The sequence below is a fragment of the Gastrolobium bilobum genome, unplaced genomic scaffold, assembly GCF_033153095.1.
Source record: "Gastrolobium bilobum isolate Gb01-03AN ecotype WA unplaced genomic scaffold, APGP_CSIRO_Gbil_v1 utg55758, whole genome shotgun sequence".
In the NCBI taxonomy this organism is placed as follows: Eukaryota; Viridiplantae; Streptophyta; class Magnoliopsida; order Fabales; family Fabaceae; genus Gastrolobium; species Gastrolobium bilobum.
Window position 1 is genome coordinate 844 of NW_026896920.1, and position 18,706 is coordinate 19,549.

Genomic DNA, 18,706 nt, shown 5'->3' on the forward strand with positions numbered 1-18,706 from the left:
CACTACCACGCCTTCGAATAAGCCTCAACTTTACACCATTAAAGTCATCTTCCTTATAACGGTCTCTAGCGTACCTGAAAGACTGAGCTATACTGTTGTGCTTATCGAACATCACCTTCAATAATCGGATAATTTCAGGATCAAACATATCTTCAATACTGGTGGAACTGCAAATTTAATAAATAAAAAAATTGTCATTCATATTACTCAACATAAAAAGATACTCCACATATGAAACATGAGAATTGGGTAAAAAAAAAAATATACCTTAGACAACCAAGTCTGTTGTGCACTTCATGCTCAGTGTCGTAAATATAAAGTTGAGCAAATTTTGGAGACTGACTATCAGCAGGCAGAAGACTGCCAATTAAATAATGAACTCTCCCCCCAACTCTAAAACAGTAAGGGCCAGAACCTTGATTTACTGATCCATCCACTTTTGCTCCAAAGGAGGTGAAGGAAAAAATCATATTGTACGCTCTAATATTTCGCAAAAAATGGCAGTTCGTCATATTGGAATTAACATGCAATTGAAGCAATGTATCCGGAGCAGTTTTTAACAAAGGAAGTTGAACTTTTCCATTGACACAGCACAATCCAAATTGCGGCATACTTGGGTTACGATCCCTCTTAGTTCTTTCTGCATACCACATTTGTGCTCCACAATGTTCGCAAACAAAAGTAGGATCCCCTGCGTCCCAATAATCTAAACATATACAAATATTTTTAGATTGAAATAAGCTTAGTTGTCAGACAGGAAGTTTTTTATTTGTAATAGCAAATATATAATTTGAAATTATAATTAAGACCTCCATTGATATAAAACGTGTTTCGCACATTGAAATTGTTTATATAAATATCTATAATAGAAAGAAAAAATGATTGGAAAAAAAAGACATGTGAACACAATTTTTTTTCATGTATTAGATGAACCAAATGAGCACCGTTTTCACCATAAATAGTAGACTATAAAAAAAATACTTTGTAAAAAAAAAAAAAAACTACATTGGCACATTCGAATCATCTATATCCATAATTGTAACACAAAGGATAACGAATGGAAAACTAAAAAAAGAGAGGCCAACAAGAACAAAGAGTTGTGATTCAATATTTGAAAATTGAAAATTGAAAATTAATATAAAGACCTTGATGGATAGAGGTAATAGTTGGCACACTGGAGTCATTGACATCAGTATCTGTAACACAAAGCAAAAATGTAACAAAAATAACAAAAGACATTTTTAATATAAAAATATTTTTAACTGCGTATTAAATCGGATTTGTGCTCACCATATTGAGTATAAGTTGCAGACAAATGTTCTCCAAGATGATCTGTAAAAAATAAAAAAAATGGCACATTGGAATCATCCATATCCATATATATAACACAACAGGAAAACGTAATAAAAAATACAATGTATAAGAAAAATAGTTATCTAAAAGAAATATATAAGTAGCATACATTTGGATCTATAAGAGACTTAATGAACGCTGAAATTATGTCTTCGCTGATACAAATTTTGGAAACTTGATATTTGGGCTCACTATTTGTGTTCAAATCCTTTTGCTTAACATTTATCTTGAACAACATTGACTTTTCATTCAGAACATTTAACTCATTTGGAAATTGATCCAAATCGGCACCCTAAAAAATATTATTCTAAAAAAAAAAGAACAGAACATAGACAACGCAAACAGAGAGCACAAAACGACAAAAAATACATTTTAACCATAACACATCAATTAAAAAACAAACCCTCTTGAAATGCAGCTCGCGCAATTCAGCAGCACTCATTCCCAACAAAGACACACAGTCGCGATCAAACAGAATAAAGGATGTGGAATCTGTGTTATCCACAACTCTGACCTGAACACTAAATCTGGAGTTTTGCGAAATTGTATATCAGCAACGTACATGAATGATACAGATTAAAGACAGGTTATAAACTAAGAAGAATATTTTACCTCGGATAATAATCTTCCCAATGTTTTTGGCAGTTCTTACAATATCACTTCTCAAAATCCTTATAAACAGAAAATGGACACTTTTTGCATGACTTGTACCACCAGTTGTATTTGCTCTCAATTGCCTTTATAGTCCCGTATGTGATGCAGGTAGTTACCTTAATTAAAGCAATCACAGTTTAACATAAAATATCATCAATACAAAATTGACAGAATTAAAGGAAAGTAAAAATTAAAGAAAAGTAAAAATAAAATTTGAACATTTACCTCAACACAAAGTTTCACATCACTGATAGACTTTTTTTCAGTCTCCTTAAGAAAATCATTTTCGAAAGAATAGGATGACTGAGTAGACAATTGATTCATCCTTGTACTACTTTCCACACCATCAATTGAGAGACTATAACGCAACAATTAATAATTAAAAAATCAAAAAAATATGAAAATCCATTAATCAATAACCGAATAAATGTGCTGAAGAAAGAAGGTACACACCGTTTTTTGAACTCAACAATCTCATTCAGTTTTGAATCCATTACAATCCTTATTGTATATTATGTATTTGTTATCCCGACCTTACCTATTGAGTTAAAAGGTTCAGATAAATATTGAATACAGAAGCAAAATTAATTAAAATAACGTGCATAAAAACTGATTATAAAAGCAAAAATTAAAACAACGTTGTTTGGAAAAAAACATACCTCTAAAACACTTAATCCTTCCTAGTTGGACTATCAGGACGTTATGAGGATCGTCGTTGTCTACCAAAAAAGATTGGACCTCATCCACATAATGCTCCCACAAAGTGCACTCCAACTTATGACCCCTACATGTGAGTTGCAGCAAGCACAACGTTAATAAGCGTAAAATATAAGCTAACAGAGCTGGACAAAAATAATTCATTTAACTAAACATTTGTAAGTACCTCAGGTCGTCAAGCTCCAACACCACCATTTTTGTCTTCCTACCAGAAACCACATGATCACAAACTTTCCCAATTCCTGAGATTAAACCAATGACGTCTACAACAAAAAATGCAGCAAAGAGTTTGTGAAAAAAATTATGCAATAATAAAAAACGAATACAGAAACATAAAAAACACAGTTAATGAAAAAAATAATGATACAGAATAAGATTACTCGTGACAAAACATTAAAAACACAAAACTATAACCGCAAAGAGTTTAAAAATAAGGAAATAGTCATGATACAGAATAAACCAATGACGTTTAAAAATTAAAAAAAGGCAGCAAAGAGTATGGGAAATAAATAAAACCCGCAATAATTAAAAAAAGGATAACAGTGAGGAAGAATCTATTACCGACTAAATAAGGGGAGTCAGACGTTTCTTTCTCAATGATGTTATAATCAACAAAATCAAAATGACTCGCACAAATATCAGAAACAACAATCGATTTAACATCAGTCCTCAAGTTGAAAGACAAACGATACTGATGCTTGGTTGGCCTAAACACATGCTATTGAATCCAACTCCAAATTTTTTTATAAAATAGCACTCTCCTTCGTTGATTTTATTCCGCACCTGCAAGGTACCTTTGACAGTGGCGTGGATCCTACCACCCTACAAAAGAATGGAGCCAACTTATGTCAACAACGTTAACTAAAATGATCAAAACAAAGATGGAAGATTTTTAAAACACAGAACACAACCTGTTCATCCAATAAAACCATTTCAAGATTGTCCTCCAAATTTTTACGCTGAAAGTTAGGAACTTTCCAAGTCCGAACCACCTTCACCTTAATCCTCCAGTCCTCCTTGGCAGGATTAACATCCTTCAAAAAATCATATTTTGAACACATATTTTGTGTAAGAAGAAAAAACACAGAAGCAATCATCGACGTTGAAGAATAATGCGTATCAGGAATTGTATAAATGAGAGTGATTTATAGTTTTTGAATTGTCTTCTTTAAAAAATGTGAAGTTTTTGAATTAAACTGAATAAAGATTTAAAAAACAAAGATAACGACAAAAGAGTGATTCAGTAGTTATAAATGAGATTTTCATGGAATAAAACAGTCATTTGTTTTAATAACAATGAATATCCCATTTTTTTTTCAAAAAACGTAAAGATTTGAATTAAACTCAATAAAGGTTAAAAAAAACGATTAGATTACATGATAACCATCAATTATTTAAAAAACAAAGATGACGACAAAAGAGTGATTCAGTAGTAATAAATGAGATTTTCATGGAATAAAACAAAAGTTTTTTCTGATAACAAAACACTCATACCTGATTCCACTGAATCAAGAGGTTAATAAAAGATTCAAATTTAAAAATCTGAAAATAAGGAACAAAGGTCGGGATATGTATAATTTTTTTTTTTACTAATTAATTTTTTTCGAGTAAATAGAATTGTATTCTTTAAAAAATGTGAAGTTTTTGAATTAAACTAAATAAAGATTTAAAAAACAAAGATAACGACAAAGAGTGATTTAGTAGTTATAAATCAATGAATATCCCGTTTTTTTAACAGTCATTTCATGGAATAAAACAGTCATTTGTTTTAATAACAATGAATATCCTGTTTTTTTTCAAAAAAACGTAAAGATTTGAATTAAACTGAATAAAGGTTAAAAAAAATGATTAGATTACATGATCAACATCAATTATTTAAAGAACAAAGATGACGACAAAAGAGTGATTCAGTAGTTATAAATGAGATTTTCATGGAATAAATCAGTCATTTGTTTTAATAACAATGAATATCCCATTTTTTTTTTCAAAAAACGTAAAGATTTGAATTAAACTGAATAAAGGTTAAAAAAAACGATTAGATTACATGATCAACATCAATTATTTAAAAAACAAAGATGACGAAAAAAGAGTGATTTAGTAGTTATAAATGAGATTTTCATGGAATAAAACAGAAGTTTTTTCTAATAACAAAACACTCATACCTGATTCCACTGAATCAAGAGGTTAATAAAAGATTCAAATTTAAAAATCTGAAAATAAGGAACAAAGGTCGGGATATGTATATATTTTTTTTTTACTAATTAATTTTTTTTCGAGTAAAAAGAATTGTATTCTTTAAAAAATGTGAAGTTTTTGAATTAAACTGAATAAACATTTAAAAAACAAAGATAACGACAAAGAATGATTAAGTAGTTATAAATCAATGAATATCCCGTTTTTTAACAGTCATTTCATGGAATAAAACAGTCATTTGTTTTAATAACAATGAATATCCTATTTTTTTTCTTCAAAAAACGTAAAGATTTGAATTAAACTGAATAAAGGTTAAAAAAAACGATTAGATTACATGATCAACATCAATTATTTAAAAAACAAAGATGACGACAAAGAGTGATTTAGTAGTTATAAATCAATGAATAAGCAATCTTGACCATTGATTTAAAGTAACAAATCCTGTCAATTGAAAATATAATTCTTTTTTGTATTTATTATATTCACCGATTTACCATTAAAGGAAACTTTTTTAAATGTTGTAGTGTGAACACATTGGTGAAATTGAACCACAATGCGACACGTCAACAAGGTTTCCACATAATGAAATTCCTTTATAATATAAGATTACAAAAATGCTTTGATCAAAAACAAAATAATGTTAATAACTAACTTTTATAACGGTTATAAAGATAAAGAGATATATTTTTCTTATGTTGTAGGAAAAGAATTACCTCATGTTGTAGAAATAAAAGTATAAGTGAGACCCACATGTAAGAGGAGAGAAGAAAAAAAAGTGGTGAGACCCAACCCTTTTTTGTGTGTAGGAGAGATGTTTATCTCATATAAAATGAGATAAACATAACCCAAAGATAAATTGCTACATAATGCCGGAGGGGTTTATTACTCGAACTTCCTGATCATTTAAATGAAAATAGTTTAATATTAGTGTATTTAAAAATATCTAATTTTTAACATATTCCTCAAGAATATACCTGTATATTTATTTATGGAAAAAAAATCTTTTTAAACAACATAATATTATATTTTTTAAGAAAAATTATAGTATTTTATAATAAAAGAGTTTGTGTTTGAAGATAGAAAATTTAAAAATAAAAAATAAAACAAAAGTCACAAAATATGATTGCTAGGGTTTAAGATTTTGTGAGGGTTTTAGGTGGCGTTAGTAGTACTTTGGGGTGTGGGTTTCCCTCACACTCACACTCACACTCACACTCAGTAACTGAAAATGGAAGATTTTAACGATGACGATTTCGGCGAACTCTACGCCACCGACGTTGAAGTTCCCAATACATTCCCCAAAGAAGAAGAAGAAGAAGAAGAAGAGGAAGCCAATGCTAACAGTAATGGTGTCAATCTTGACCAGGAGAAGAACAATGACTCAGTGAATGACAATTGTGTTGCGAGCGACAGCGACGACGATGACGATTTGAATATCGTCTTGAATGACGAAGATATTCCTGCCGGTGTTGTTGGTTGCGATGAAGACGGTGATGGGGATGAGGGTGATGATCACGGTTCGGAATTGGTGAGCAAAAATGGGATCAGAGGTGGTCACGGTTCCAGATTTTTTCATCATAAGGCGAAGGTTTGTGTTTTTTATTTCGATTTTATTTTGTTTTGGATAAAACTTGGAATTGGATATTGCGGTTTCAATTGTTTATGGATACTGTAATGAATAAGCAGTGTCTTAAAAAGATTCGCTTCATAAATGGAGTGATATTTTGATTATTTTCCGTTTTTCTCTGATCTTTTTTTAGTTATTTTCTCAGTTGAAGTGGTACTCTGTGTATTTTTTTTTTTTTTTTTTAATTTTTTGTGCTTCCTAATTGCCATCGTAGATGGCATTGTGGTAGTGTTTAAGCAATGGAGACATGTTTCAATCTTTTAAGTTTTCGAGTTGGGTTGTTTATTGTGAATTGCGATTCATTTGTGTAGTACACGAGGAGTAGAGGGTCGATGTTTGTGAATAATATGAATGCCAATACGTCCATGGGGATGGCTTCCTACTGTCCATCCTTGAATAAAGGCAGCCAGAATGGTGATATGTGTGCTGCAGCAAATCCTATGGTGGTTCAATGTGGATATGGATCGTTTCTTCCTTGGTACTGGTTAGTGTGTGCATTTTGATATGTAGTCCATGCAGAACTCGGTTAATTTTGTTTCTTTGATAAACTAAACATGGTGTTAGTAAGCTATGTATCATGGTAGAGTTCTGTGTGATCACAGTCCCTAATACTGAAATTTGCAATGATTATGGTATTTTGGACGTATTATGTTTTAGCTAGCATCCGTAAATATTATCTTGTATCCTGATTTCCCCCCTTACTTGCAGGAGTATATTTAATGTAAACATTGATACATTAAAGGAGAAGCCATGGAAGGTTCCTGGAGTTGAGAAAACAGATTACTTCAACTTTGGTTTTAATGAGAGCACTTGGAAACTATACTGTGCTTCATTGGTGGGTATTATTATTATGGCCAAAAGATCTCATCTTGTAGCTTCTATATGATGCTTGTCCCTTGGTTTCTCTGGTTAGATTCTAGCATAATTTATCCATTTCTCTAGCTATCAGTACTGGAATTTCTGCAATCATTTTGGCATTAGTCAGCAGGTTATCTGTTTAATGTTTTAGCGGCGATATAATTGACATTTGGTTTTAGTTAGAGACTTGTGGATTGCTCAAATGATAAGAACCTTACACTTCTACTGAATGCAGGAGCAACTTTGGCAAACATCCCTGCAAACTGGTATTTCTGTTGATGAGTCTGCAAAATTGAATCAGGTATTTAACATAATATTTGTAAAAGTAAAGTTAACAATTAGGTAATATGTCTTGTTATTATGGTGAATTCTATTGTCCTATCTTGCTGACCAAGACAAGTATTTCAGGAAGCCATGAGAGAGCATATTGATCAAGTTGTCTCAGGGAGTGTTATTTATCCTTCATCAGATGGAAAATTGGTATGCTGATCTTAAGTAGTTGCCCACTGTTAGAATTAGAATATTACGGTTATTCATGTCTTAGGAGTCATGTTAGCAGTCTTGCTGGCATGGGCTTGTATTAGTTATACACTAAACTTGTGCTTGACCTAGGTTATTAGCATAAATAGGAGCATCAGGTTAATGTTTTGTAACACATCTCACATCTCAAACTCGCACATTTATATTCAGATCTTCTTTTTCCCCCTTTTCACCTCTTCCCTATAATTTTAACACCTACACCTATTTTTATTTTACCACTTTTGATATATATATATATATATATATATATATATAATATATTTTAAATTTTCTTCAAGCTATCTTATGAAATGTTGCATGCTAATATGAACTTGGGCTTTGATGATATTTGATAATTCAGCCAAAAGGCAGAGCAATTCAGGTTGAGGACAGCATGTTTGAACGCCAACCATCCATAGATGTAAGGCGTCCACGCAGTAGGGATTCTGATGTTATTATACAGGTGTGTACTTACTCGAAGTTTACCACAATTTTTGTAATGTAACTGTCTTATGTCTTTTTTGTAACTATTCTTGTTTCGGAGCAGATCAAGGTGCTCGAGTCCTCTGACGATTGTTCTGGTTCTGGAAATAGCATTGTAATGGATACATCATTAGAAGGGGAATCTATTTTAGGCAATAACAGAAATATGTTCAATTCTTCCAGTGAACGTGAGGATGTTCTGTCCGAAGATCAGTTGGAAGATGTGAAAAATTCAGAGGACTCTTCTATTCAGGAAAGGTTAATACTGGATCCGAGTGATTGCTTTATATATATTATATTTTGTTGTGAGGATTCTTGGACATAAATCTGTTTTAATTTCATTGAGGCTTTTCTGCATTTCTGAATATTCCATGTTAGAAGTATGGTTAAGTTTATCAAATTTAAGATGAAAATATATGGTAATATAGATATGTGAATGGTTTTTGGTTTGCCAAACATAAAAATGTCCTGTCGTCAACTTTTCGTCTTGCTTATCTGTGAAGTCTTATTGGGCAAAAGACATACTACATAACAGTAGTAGTGTAGTACTTTACTGCAGCTAATTTTCATCCTAAAAATATATTAGTTTCCATTCTGTGGTTAATCAATTCTTATATATATTTGTCAGCATTTCTTGTTACAAATTAATTCTTTGTTGTAAATTACTTCCAGTTTTTCCCCTTCGATTGACCCATAAGTTCATTGTTATAATTCTCAATGTTTTCTTGAAGTCACTTATTGTTTAGTGATTTGGACTTGGTGTAATCAACTTCACGTAACTTATGTGGACTTTGCTTTCCACAGAAGTGGCCTGATTCCTGGTGTAGATGAAGATGAGCATCAGAATCAAGCAGACCAACATTCTGAAGACACTGCAGAAATACCAGGGGGAGAAATAAAAGCAGAGGAAGGCGGTGGCATAGACACATGCAATTCTGATCCATGCTGGATTGAATCGGAATTGTCACTTGGTGATCAAGAGCATAGCCTGACTTCCTACCGTGACAGTGATTCTGAGGCATCAGAAAACAGTGTACAGGTTGATGATGAGAAAAGTCTTAGCCCTTTAAGACGGAAATCAATGAATTCTGTCACCGACTTGAAGGAGTGTTTGCCACTTTATTGTAAGAGTTCAAAGAACAAGAGTCTCAACAGACAAGCAGTAAATATACCTTATTATTCAAGAACTAGAGGTCCATTTGAAAAGGAATGGAGGCATCAAGGTGTTAGACATGAGCCTGGTTCGAATCTGAATGAGCACATTGAAAATAAAAATGATGTCTCCTCCATCCTCATGTCCAGTTATGACAGACATAAAGGACAACTGCAAGGTTTTGTCAGTCATAAAAGAAGAGATGTTTCTTATAATAGGGAAGCAAAACGATCCTGCTATTACAGTGGTGAAAAGGTTGTTAATGACCCAGTTCAGACAGTGCACTCTAAATATTCATATCGAGAAGATCAAGAAAGCTTCAGGGAGAATATAAACCGATATGACAGAAAAAATGGGGATGTGAGGGATCATTTTTTTAAACCAAGTTCTCGAATGGAAGATAGTGAGGACAGAGAGAGAGATTGGTATCGTGCTGGTTGTAGGTACTCTTCTGATGACCCGAGTCCTCACTCTTATGGGGAATCAAGGCTGTTTCTGCAAAAACATTCATCTTTTCCTGGTAAGGAGAGGGATACTCAAAGGAGAATAATGAATGGCAAGTCCCATTTTAGAGACAGAAACTGCAATAATGATTTTTATGATTGTGAGTTTGAGTTTCAAAACAAAAGCTATATAATGTCCACTTCTGCTGCTGATAGAGAAATGGAATCTTTTGATAATGAACATGAAGAACAGTTTCCACATATTGATAGAGATTGGAGATCTGTCCGAAGGGTAAGACCTTGTGACAGATCCTCTTTAGTTTTGGATAACTTGTGGTATGGGAAAATGGGAGATAAATGTCAGAAATATACACATCACCAGACTTCAAATTATAGGTATCATAGACAATCTTATATAGATTCAGGGAGAAATTATGTGTTTAGCGCAAGAGTAAGTGAAACTTTTGGGGATCGTGGGAGGTATAAACATGCTAAAGACAATGGAGGCTGTGACTGGTCTTGTGGTTATACTGATACTACCGAGGATGAAGATCTCACAATTTATCCTGTAGAAGAGTATCAGTTTAACAGGTCACCATCTGAGTTTCTGAACTGGGCTGAGGATGACATTATTCGTAGGCATCATGAAACTCGTGCAGCATCTCTATGTATGCCAAGGAGAGGTACTGAGAACTGTATAAAAGGTAGCTCTAAGATTACGTGCACAAGTAAGCACGGGCAAGCAGTGCTGAGATGCAGGAAATCAGTTGACTTGGTTAATGGCGAAGGAAAGGTAAAGTTGGGGAAACTATGGTTAAGAACCTGTACTACTGTGCTTTGTACATATGAGCTACTCAACATTTGTTGGGCTTTATTTCTTTTGGTTGCTTTTATCTCATTCAATGTTCACTGCACTACTGCCCTCACTCTTCCAATTATTTACTGTGTTTTTATCTTTTCCTTCTCAATTTTTATTTTTTTTTAATGGTTTCGAAATTTGAACTGATTCCATGTCGTAATGATGTGAGGTTCAATATCACTATCAAGCTAAATTCAAGAGAATCTCAGGTAGTAAATCTGTGAAGTTCCTAGAAGTCATTGTTTAGTGATATGGCTTGGTTTTTGTTGATCACAGAATCTCATACTTCCTTTCTGCAACTAAAATGAGATAAATATGGCTTGAAGATGCTTAGGTTGTGTCAAATATGTTTGCGTATTTGTCATATTGTTCAGTGATATTTATAATACAGTGATATTGGGGTGTCATCTATATTTGCCAACTCCACCTCTAGTAGGATTAGGCTTGGTTGTTGTTGATCATAGATTAAAATCTCTCTCTCTCTCTCTCTTTCCTCTCTTCTTTTTCCCCTTTCTTCTAAACCAGCCTACAAATAAGTATATAAGCTGTGCTGGGAATGTGACATAATATGGTAGTGGGTTGTGGTGATTAAGCTTGCTGCCATCAACATGGTTAATTAGCATGTCTGATACGGGGCCACATCCATTGATCCTTTGGCTTGAGTTAATTCTTGGCCTTAATGTGTTTTCTATATTAGGTTTAGGTTTTAATTGATTGAGCTTCCACATTGGACATATATTTCTGGCACATTTTTCATTGATTTTTGAATTTCTGAACAGTTAGATAATCTTGCATTGGGAAGTCTGCCACTTAACCTTGTATGGACAAATGTTCCAGCAAATAAAAGAATAATATTGATCACGTATAATAACATTCATCAAGAATGAGCAATAGTTGATAGAACATCTGTTACAATTTTGTATCTATTACTAATATACTCTAATTTATCCTTAGAGCTTGATGGGCGTTCTATGTTGTTTATGCTTTTGATTACCTTTATTTTCGTAGACTGGGGAGAGAATTTCAAAAGTCTGCATTGTTTTTCAAGTAGATTTTTTTTTTAATATAAAAAGTTGACTTGCACATTTGATCCAGCTTTTGGACCTTACCAAGGGTTCTTGTTGAAATTATAGAGATTTAGGTATATAGGGATGAAAACGAATACTAAGAATAAAATTATATTGATATTGTTGGCAAAGATGTGATGTGATGTGATACAAACTGCAAAGTACTAATCTCTATTTATACTAATAGTAGACTCCTAAAATAAGGAAATAAATCATGAAATATAAGGAATATAAAAACCATTCCTAAGAGATTATCTAAGATACTCTTAATTTATTTTAACGTTATATGATGTCTTCTCACTCATTTACCTTTCTCTGCTAATAGTGCTTGTCCGCATATGGTATGATTAAGATATGTATGCTGTAGTGACTAGTTTCTGGTTTTGGTATTAAGGGCTTTTTAAGAAAACATGGAGTTTTAGTTCTTTAAAATGATCTCCAAAGCAGATGACTGGTAGCATGAAGCTGTATTTATTTTATTGTTTGTTTATTTTGTGTTGAAAAGACATTGTCCACCCTATACCAGATTTAATTTGTTATAGCCTTCATGCTTAGATTATCTTGGTCTGATATAAATTTTATGGTTTCAGTGTCACTCATACTTTTAGTTCTCGTATTTCTCATAATTAGATTGGTCCAGAAGCGTTTAGCTTAACTTGAAGATGCTGTATACTGTATTATATTGAACGGATGACTAAGCTGACTATAACTTCAATGACTATTGTATGTCATATTGTTATCATATTTATTTCATGAACAAAGCTTGAAAGAGGGTGGCTAATACCTTTATTTACCATGTCACTTTAATGGTTTGTTACTGCTTGTGTGCATTCTGTTAGTTTCTATGTTTATAATTGGCACTTTACTCTGCGACTCACATTTATCACACATGCATTATACTGCATGTGTCCAACATTAGTGTTTTTTATTTGTTAGATGTGTTGATATTTTCCTGGTGTTTGGTTTGATTATAAATTTGTGATGTGTCCTCATGATTCTGCAGTTTCATGCAAGAAAATCCGGAGTCTTGTGCAATGGTAGGCTTGAATATATCGATCAGGGGATATCTAAGAAGCAGAGAGCTTTTGTGGGTTTTGATGAATCTCACAAGAAGGCCATCAAATTCGACACCTCAAAATATGAGAGCAACCATGAAAACAAGAAATGGCTTCAGAACCTTCCAGATAAGGGGCAGAAAGAAGAAAGCTCGGATATTGAGGAAGGTCAGATTGTAACAGAAGAACCATACATAGAGGCTTCTGTGTCCAGAAGAGATGTTTCTGAAGGTGCAGCACTGACTGACGGTGTGAAGAAGAGAATATCACAAAAAGAAAATAATTGTGACCAGTTTATAGGTGGTTATGACAATCAAAGGATTATTGATTCAATAGCCAAGATGGAAAAACGTAGGGAGCGCTTTAAGCAGCCTATCACAATGAAAAAAGAAGCAGAAGAGAGTTTGAAGCTCAACAATGACTCAATAATAGATACAGGTGAAATCAAGCAACATAGGCCAGCTCGAAAGAGGCGCTGGGTTGGTAATTAATTTTTACGGTTATTTGAGGGCTTGATTATTCTTCAGATTCGATGAAGGGGACACAGCTACTATGAGGGAACATGGTTAATCCACAAAAGTTTTAGGCCGAAATTATATTTTCTCCTTGACAAGATTGAGATTATAGATTGATTTTCTTTGACTTGGAATAAAGCCTTATCGGCTTAATAGTTTTGGCGAATTTATTGGTAGCGCTATTTTGTGAGGACTGTAAATAACCCTGACCTTCATTATATAATCGAGTCGATTTTTGGATTAATAAAATAACCCATATTGTGAGGGCTGTAAATAACACATTATATTCTGGCTAAAGCTCCATCTTGTCAGAGTAGGGTTGCCCTGCTATTCTTGTAGGTTAGATCTCACAAGGTAAAGACATATTTCTTCTGGTAGATTAACAATTCTTTGACTTAGTCACTTTCGTTTATGCCTCTCCTCGCAGCTTGGAGCGTAGATCCCTTTGGTCTGACATTTGTAATTTTTACGAGTCCTGCACTGAGCCTTGGGTCTTGCTTGGGAACTTCAACACCTTGTTAAACACCAATGAGAAGGTTGGCGGGGGAGAGGGAGCTTACAAGACTTCAAAGATTGCCTCCTTAGGTGTGACATGGTGGATATTGGCTACAAAGCCCTCCCTTTACGTGGAAGAGGGGTCAACTTCAGGAAAGGATTGATAGAGGTTGTGCTAATGAGAGCTGGAATCTGGCTTGGCCAAACAGACTCCTCACTCACCTCCCTTTCTTCTGTTCTGACCACAGACCAATCTTACTCATAAATGAACCCACCAGGGTGGATCCCAGAGGAGCTAAGCCTTTCTGCTTCCTTGCAGGCTGGCTCTTAGAAGATGGCTTTGGTAGTATAGTGAGAAGGTGCTGGGATGCTTATGATGGTTGGAGTCAGGCTCGTAACCTTTTTGAGGAATATCTGACTGATTGGCACCACCAGATTTTTAAAGCTAAAGCTAAGGAGAAACGTAGAATTTATGCACGGTTACAGGGCTCAGACTCCCACCTTGAGCGTTTTCCTTTCAATGATCTCTCCTCCCTTCAAAGGAAGTTATGGAGGGACCTAGAGATCATCTTGATCCAAGAGGAATTGTCTTGGTATCAAATATCAAGGTGCCATTGGCTGAATTATGGTGATAAAAACTCCAAATTTTTTCATACCTCTACAGTGATCAGAAGGCGTAGGAATAGGATAGACACTCTGAAGAATGACGACGGTGTTTGGGTTTCTGAGGTTGAGGAGCTGGTAAATCTTGCAACCACATTCTTTTCTGATCTTTACAAAGAAGACGTTGTGAACATGCCTCTGTTTCCCCTTAATGGGTTGTTTCCTGCCTTTAACCATCACGCCTTTATGTCCCTCGGGAGACTACCTACTGATGAGGAAATAAGGAGGGTGGTGTTTAGCATGGGAAAGTTTAAAGCTTCGAGGCTCGATGGCATACATGCAGTTTTTCTCCAATCTCAGTGGAATGTAGTGGGAAGGTCAATCTGCAACCTTGTTAAAGAGTGCTTTGTTGACCCATCTAGAATTCAGGAGATTAATAAAACTCTTATTTGTCTTATCCCTAAAACAGATAGCCCTGAAACTATTAAGGGTTTTCGTCCTAATAGTTTGTGTAATACCTCTTATAAAATTATCACCAAACTAGTGGCCAACCTCTTAAAGGAGTTTATGCCTTCTTGGATAGCCCCTAACCAATTCAGCTTCATCTCTGGTAGGCAGGGTTCGGACAATGTAATCATCACTCAGGAGATTATTCACTCCATGAGGAACAAGAGAGGAGCCAAGGGTTGGATCGCTATCAAACTAGACCTTGAAAAGGCCTATAACCGTCTAAGTTGGCAGTTCATCCACGACACGCTTACTGACCTGAACTTGCCTGATAACCTTGTTAGACTCATTGATTGCTGCCTTTCGACTTCAACGATGAACTTCTTGTGGAATGGCAGCTCAACTTTCGATTTTTCTCCCTCAAGAGAAGTTAGGCAAGGAGATCCTATCTCCCCTTACCTTTTCGTTCTATGTGTGGAGAGGTTGGGGCATCTCATCAATGCGACCATGCAGGAGGGAAGATGGAAACCTGTGTCTCTGGAAAAGAAGGCTCCTCCAATTTCCCACCTTTTCTTTGCCGATGATATATTGTTGTTTGCGGAAGCTTCCTGTGACCAAGCTCTTTGCATTAAAGAGACCCTTCGTTTGTTTTGTGATGCTTCAGGGCAAAAGGTCATTGACTCCAAGACATGAATTTTCTTCTCTAAGAATGTCAACCATGTTATAAGAGAAGAGCTTTGCAATCTTTTGGGCTTCAGACCTATGGGTGACCTTGGCAAATACTTAGGGGTCCCTATTCATCACAAAAGGGTCAACTGACAATCCTTTTTCCATATTTTGGATATGGTTAATGACCGTTTAAACTCTTGGAATGCCAAGTCCTTGTCCATCGCAGGACATATTACCCTAGCAAAATCTGTCATTGGGGCTCTCCCTATGTATTCAATGCAAACGTCAGTCATTCCCTTTGTTGTTTGCGACGCTGTGGAAAAAAGCATTCGTGGGTTCGTTTGGGGTTCCACGGCAGCCCATAGGAAAATTCACTTGGTCAATTGGGATAAACCCTGCTCTCATCACAGTGTTGGAGGATTAGGTCTGAGATATATGCGCTCCTTTAACAAAGCCTTCACCTTAAAGCTTGGCCATAGTCTGTTAACAAACTCTGAGGCCCTTTGGGCTAGGGTCATTCGGAGCAAGTATCGCATAGGGGAGGATCTTATTTTGGATATCATCACAAGGAGTAATGCCTCCAACCTCTGGATCCAGGATTATCATCGACAATGGCTCTCAAACGAAATTTTGGCTCGACAAATGGATTCCAAACCTGCATAGTCTGTTAATGTTGCTTCTTGTAATATCCCAGAGGATTCCCTACACTTGGAGGTGGTTGACTGCGTGACTGCTTCGGTTGCTTGGGATTGGATCAAGTTTAAATACATGCTGCCTAACCATGTTATCGACCTTATCGCTGGGATTACACCCCCTCACCCTGATAATGGTCAAGACAGAGTCTGCTGGGAACTCTCTAAGGACGACAGGTTTAGTGTTAACTCTACCTATAATCATCTTTGCCCCCTGTCTCCGCCGCTGGTGAGGCCAACTGGTCACTTTCCTGGAAGTGGGAAGGCCCCCAACGTATTAAAACATTCCTTTGGCTTCTCCTTGGCAATAAGCTAATGACAAATGCACTCAGATTTCAAAGGCACCTGGCTTCATCGCCTACTTTCCCTCGGTGTGGGGCTCCTAATGAAGATTGCAATCACATTTTTAGAGATTGCACCTGGGTCGCTTCCGTTTGGCTTATCCTGAAGGGTCCTCTCCTTGTTTAGGGGGGTGCCAACATCAGTTTCCCTCGTTGGCTGGAGCGGAATCTCAAGCCTTTTCGTAGGAAAGGAATGGTCCCAAGTTGGCCTAGAACCTTTGGTGTAGCGTGTTGGTTCATCTGGCAGGATCACAACAACCTTGTCTTCAATGACAAATCTTCTAGTCCGACCAGTCTTTGCCTGAGAGTGAAGAATTTTGTGTCTAATATTGAGCTGGCTGACTCCTTGTTGCTTTCGGCTGGTATTCACCCTAACCCTAGGAAGGAGGTCCTTCCTAGAAGAAGGCTGGTTCAAGCTGAACACCGATGGTGCCTGTGTTCAGGATACCAGGAAGATGGGATGTGGTGGGGTCCTCAGAGATTGTAGTGGGGCCTGGATCCTAGGATTCTCCAAGTTCAATGGTTGTGGAAATTCTTTCCTTGCCGAGTTATGGGGTGTTCTTATTGGTCTGGAGCTCTCCTGGGAGAGAAGGGTTGCTAAACTATGGCTCGAATGTGACTCTTCCACAGTCACCCAGATTATTACCAAAGAGTGCGATATGCTCAGCCCTTGCGCTACTTTAGTTAGAAGGATTCAGTCCTTTATCCACAAGCCTTGGACCATCAGGATATCCCACACTTACAGAGAAGCAAATTCTGTAGCTGACTGGTTGGCAGGTGAAGGTCTTAAACTGCACTCGGAGCTAACGGTGTTCAAAGATCCTCCTCCTAAGTGCTATCATCTGTTTTTGAATGACCTAACGAGGGTGTCTACACCTAGATTGGTGTGTAGTTAGTTTTTTGTTTTCCGTATCCAAAAAAAAAAAAATTATGCATGATAAATAATAGACGCATAGAAAAAAAAATACAAAAAATTTACAAAACTGTCGGAAGTTTAAAGAAGTGGTTGAGAATTCCTAGAACATGCCACTTGATTCATTGAGATATTAGAAACTAGTGGCATTGATGGCAATGACGTGGAGGATGAAAAGTAATTTTGAGAAATGGATTCTCTCATGTGAAAAAGTGGTCATGTGGTCATGTTATTTGATCATACCACTCATTTAAAAATTATACATTTTTCTCTCTCTTATGTCATCATTAATGAGTGGTTGTGATCAAATAATATGATCACATGACTACTTTTTCCCATAAGAGGATCCACTCTCGTAGTTTTGATTTGGATGCTTTCTTTGTGGAATTAATTGCAAAGGTTATCATTGGGTTCGTCCACTGTGGAAATTCCGTCTGAAAAACCCAAAACAAAATATGTAAGGTCACAGCATAGGTGATGTAGATTAGAGTTGGGAGTTGACTAATACAGATTGGTGATTTGTGAAATTTGCCTTTGTTTTTATTTAGATCATCAAAATAATAAGTGGTTGGAGCAACCACGAGCTCTTTGAAATCTGATCTTCAACATATAATAATAAAGATGAAAAATATAACTTGATTGCCCCCATGCAGGATCGAACTACAGACCTTCAGTTTACAAGACTGACGCTCTACCACTGAGCTATAGGGGCTTATTTACTTCCATCGATATTCGTGAAAAATATTTTTCATTATTTGTTGCCGTGCGATTTCTGAACTTTTTTTTTTTGATGGCTAGCAGTAGCATGCCTCCGCCTTTGTTAAGAACAACAAAACATTGTAAAGATTGAAGATATATAATTAAGCCACACACAAAAATAATAATGAGATATTAAAGTGGCAATAACTTGAATAAACCATGAAAAAAAGCTAACAATGGATCGAGAGCAAGAAAGAAAAATAAAAGAAATAAAACCAAGGTCAATGACAAAAACCATAGACAAACCACATTCCTAACAAATAATTCACAAGAGTCCAGGTTCATTATTTT

At 35.5% G+C, this 18,706-nt stretch overlaps 1 protein-coding gene and 1 non-coding gene across 2 annotated transcripts; one reads left to right on the forward strand and one right to left on the reverse strand.

Annotated features, from left to right (window-relative positions):
- The first annotated feature begins 6,145 nt into the window (after positions 1-6,145).
- LOC133302826 (FIP1[V]-like protein) lies at positions 6,146-13,537 on the forward strand. The gene is made up of 9 exons (XM_061502651.1): positions 6,146-6,505; positions 6,856-7,028; positions 7,253-7,379; positions 7,638-7,703; positions 7,811-7,882; positions 8,283-8,384; positions 8,469-8,662; positions 9,209-10,793; positions 12,930-13,537. The coding sequence occupies exons 1-9, from the start codon at positions 6,146-6,148 to the stop codon at positions 13,470-13,472; spliced, it is 3,222 nt and encodes a 1,073-aa protein (XP_061358635.1). The 3' UTR covers positions 13,473-13,537.
- A 4,759-nt stretch (positions 13,538-18,296) lies between these two features.
- On the reverse strand, positions 18,297-18,368 carry TRNAT-UGU (transfer RNA threonine (anticodon UGU)). Its single transcript has one exon. It is a non-coding gene; the product is annotated as a tRNA-Thr (tRNA).
- Positions 18,369-18,706: the final 338 nt, after the last annotated feature.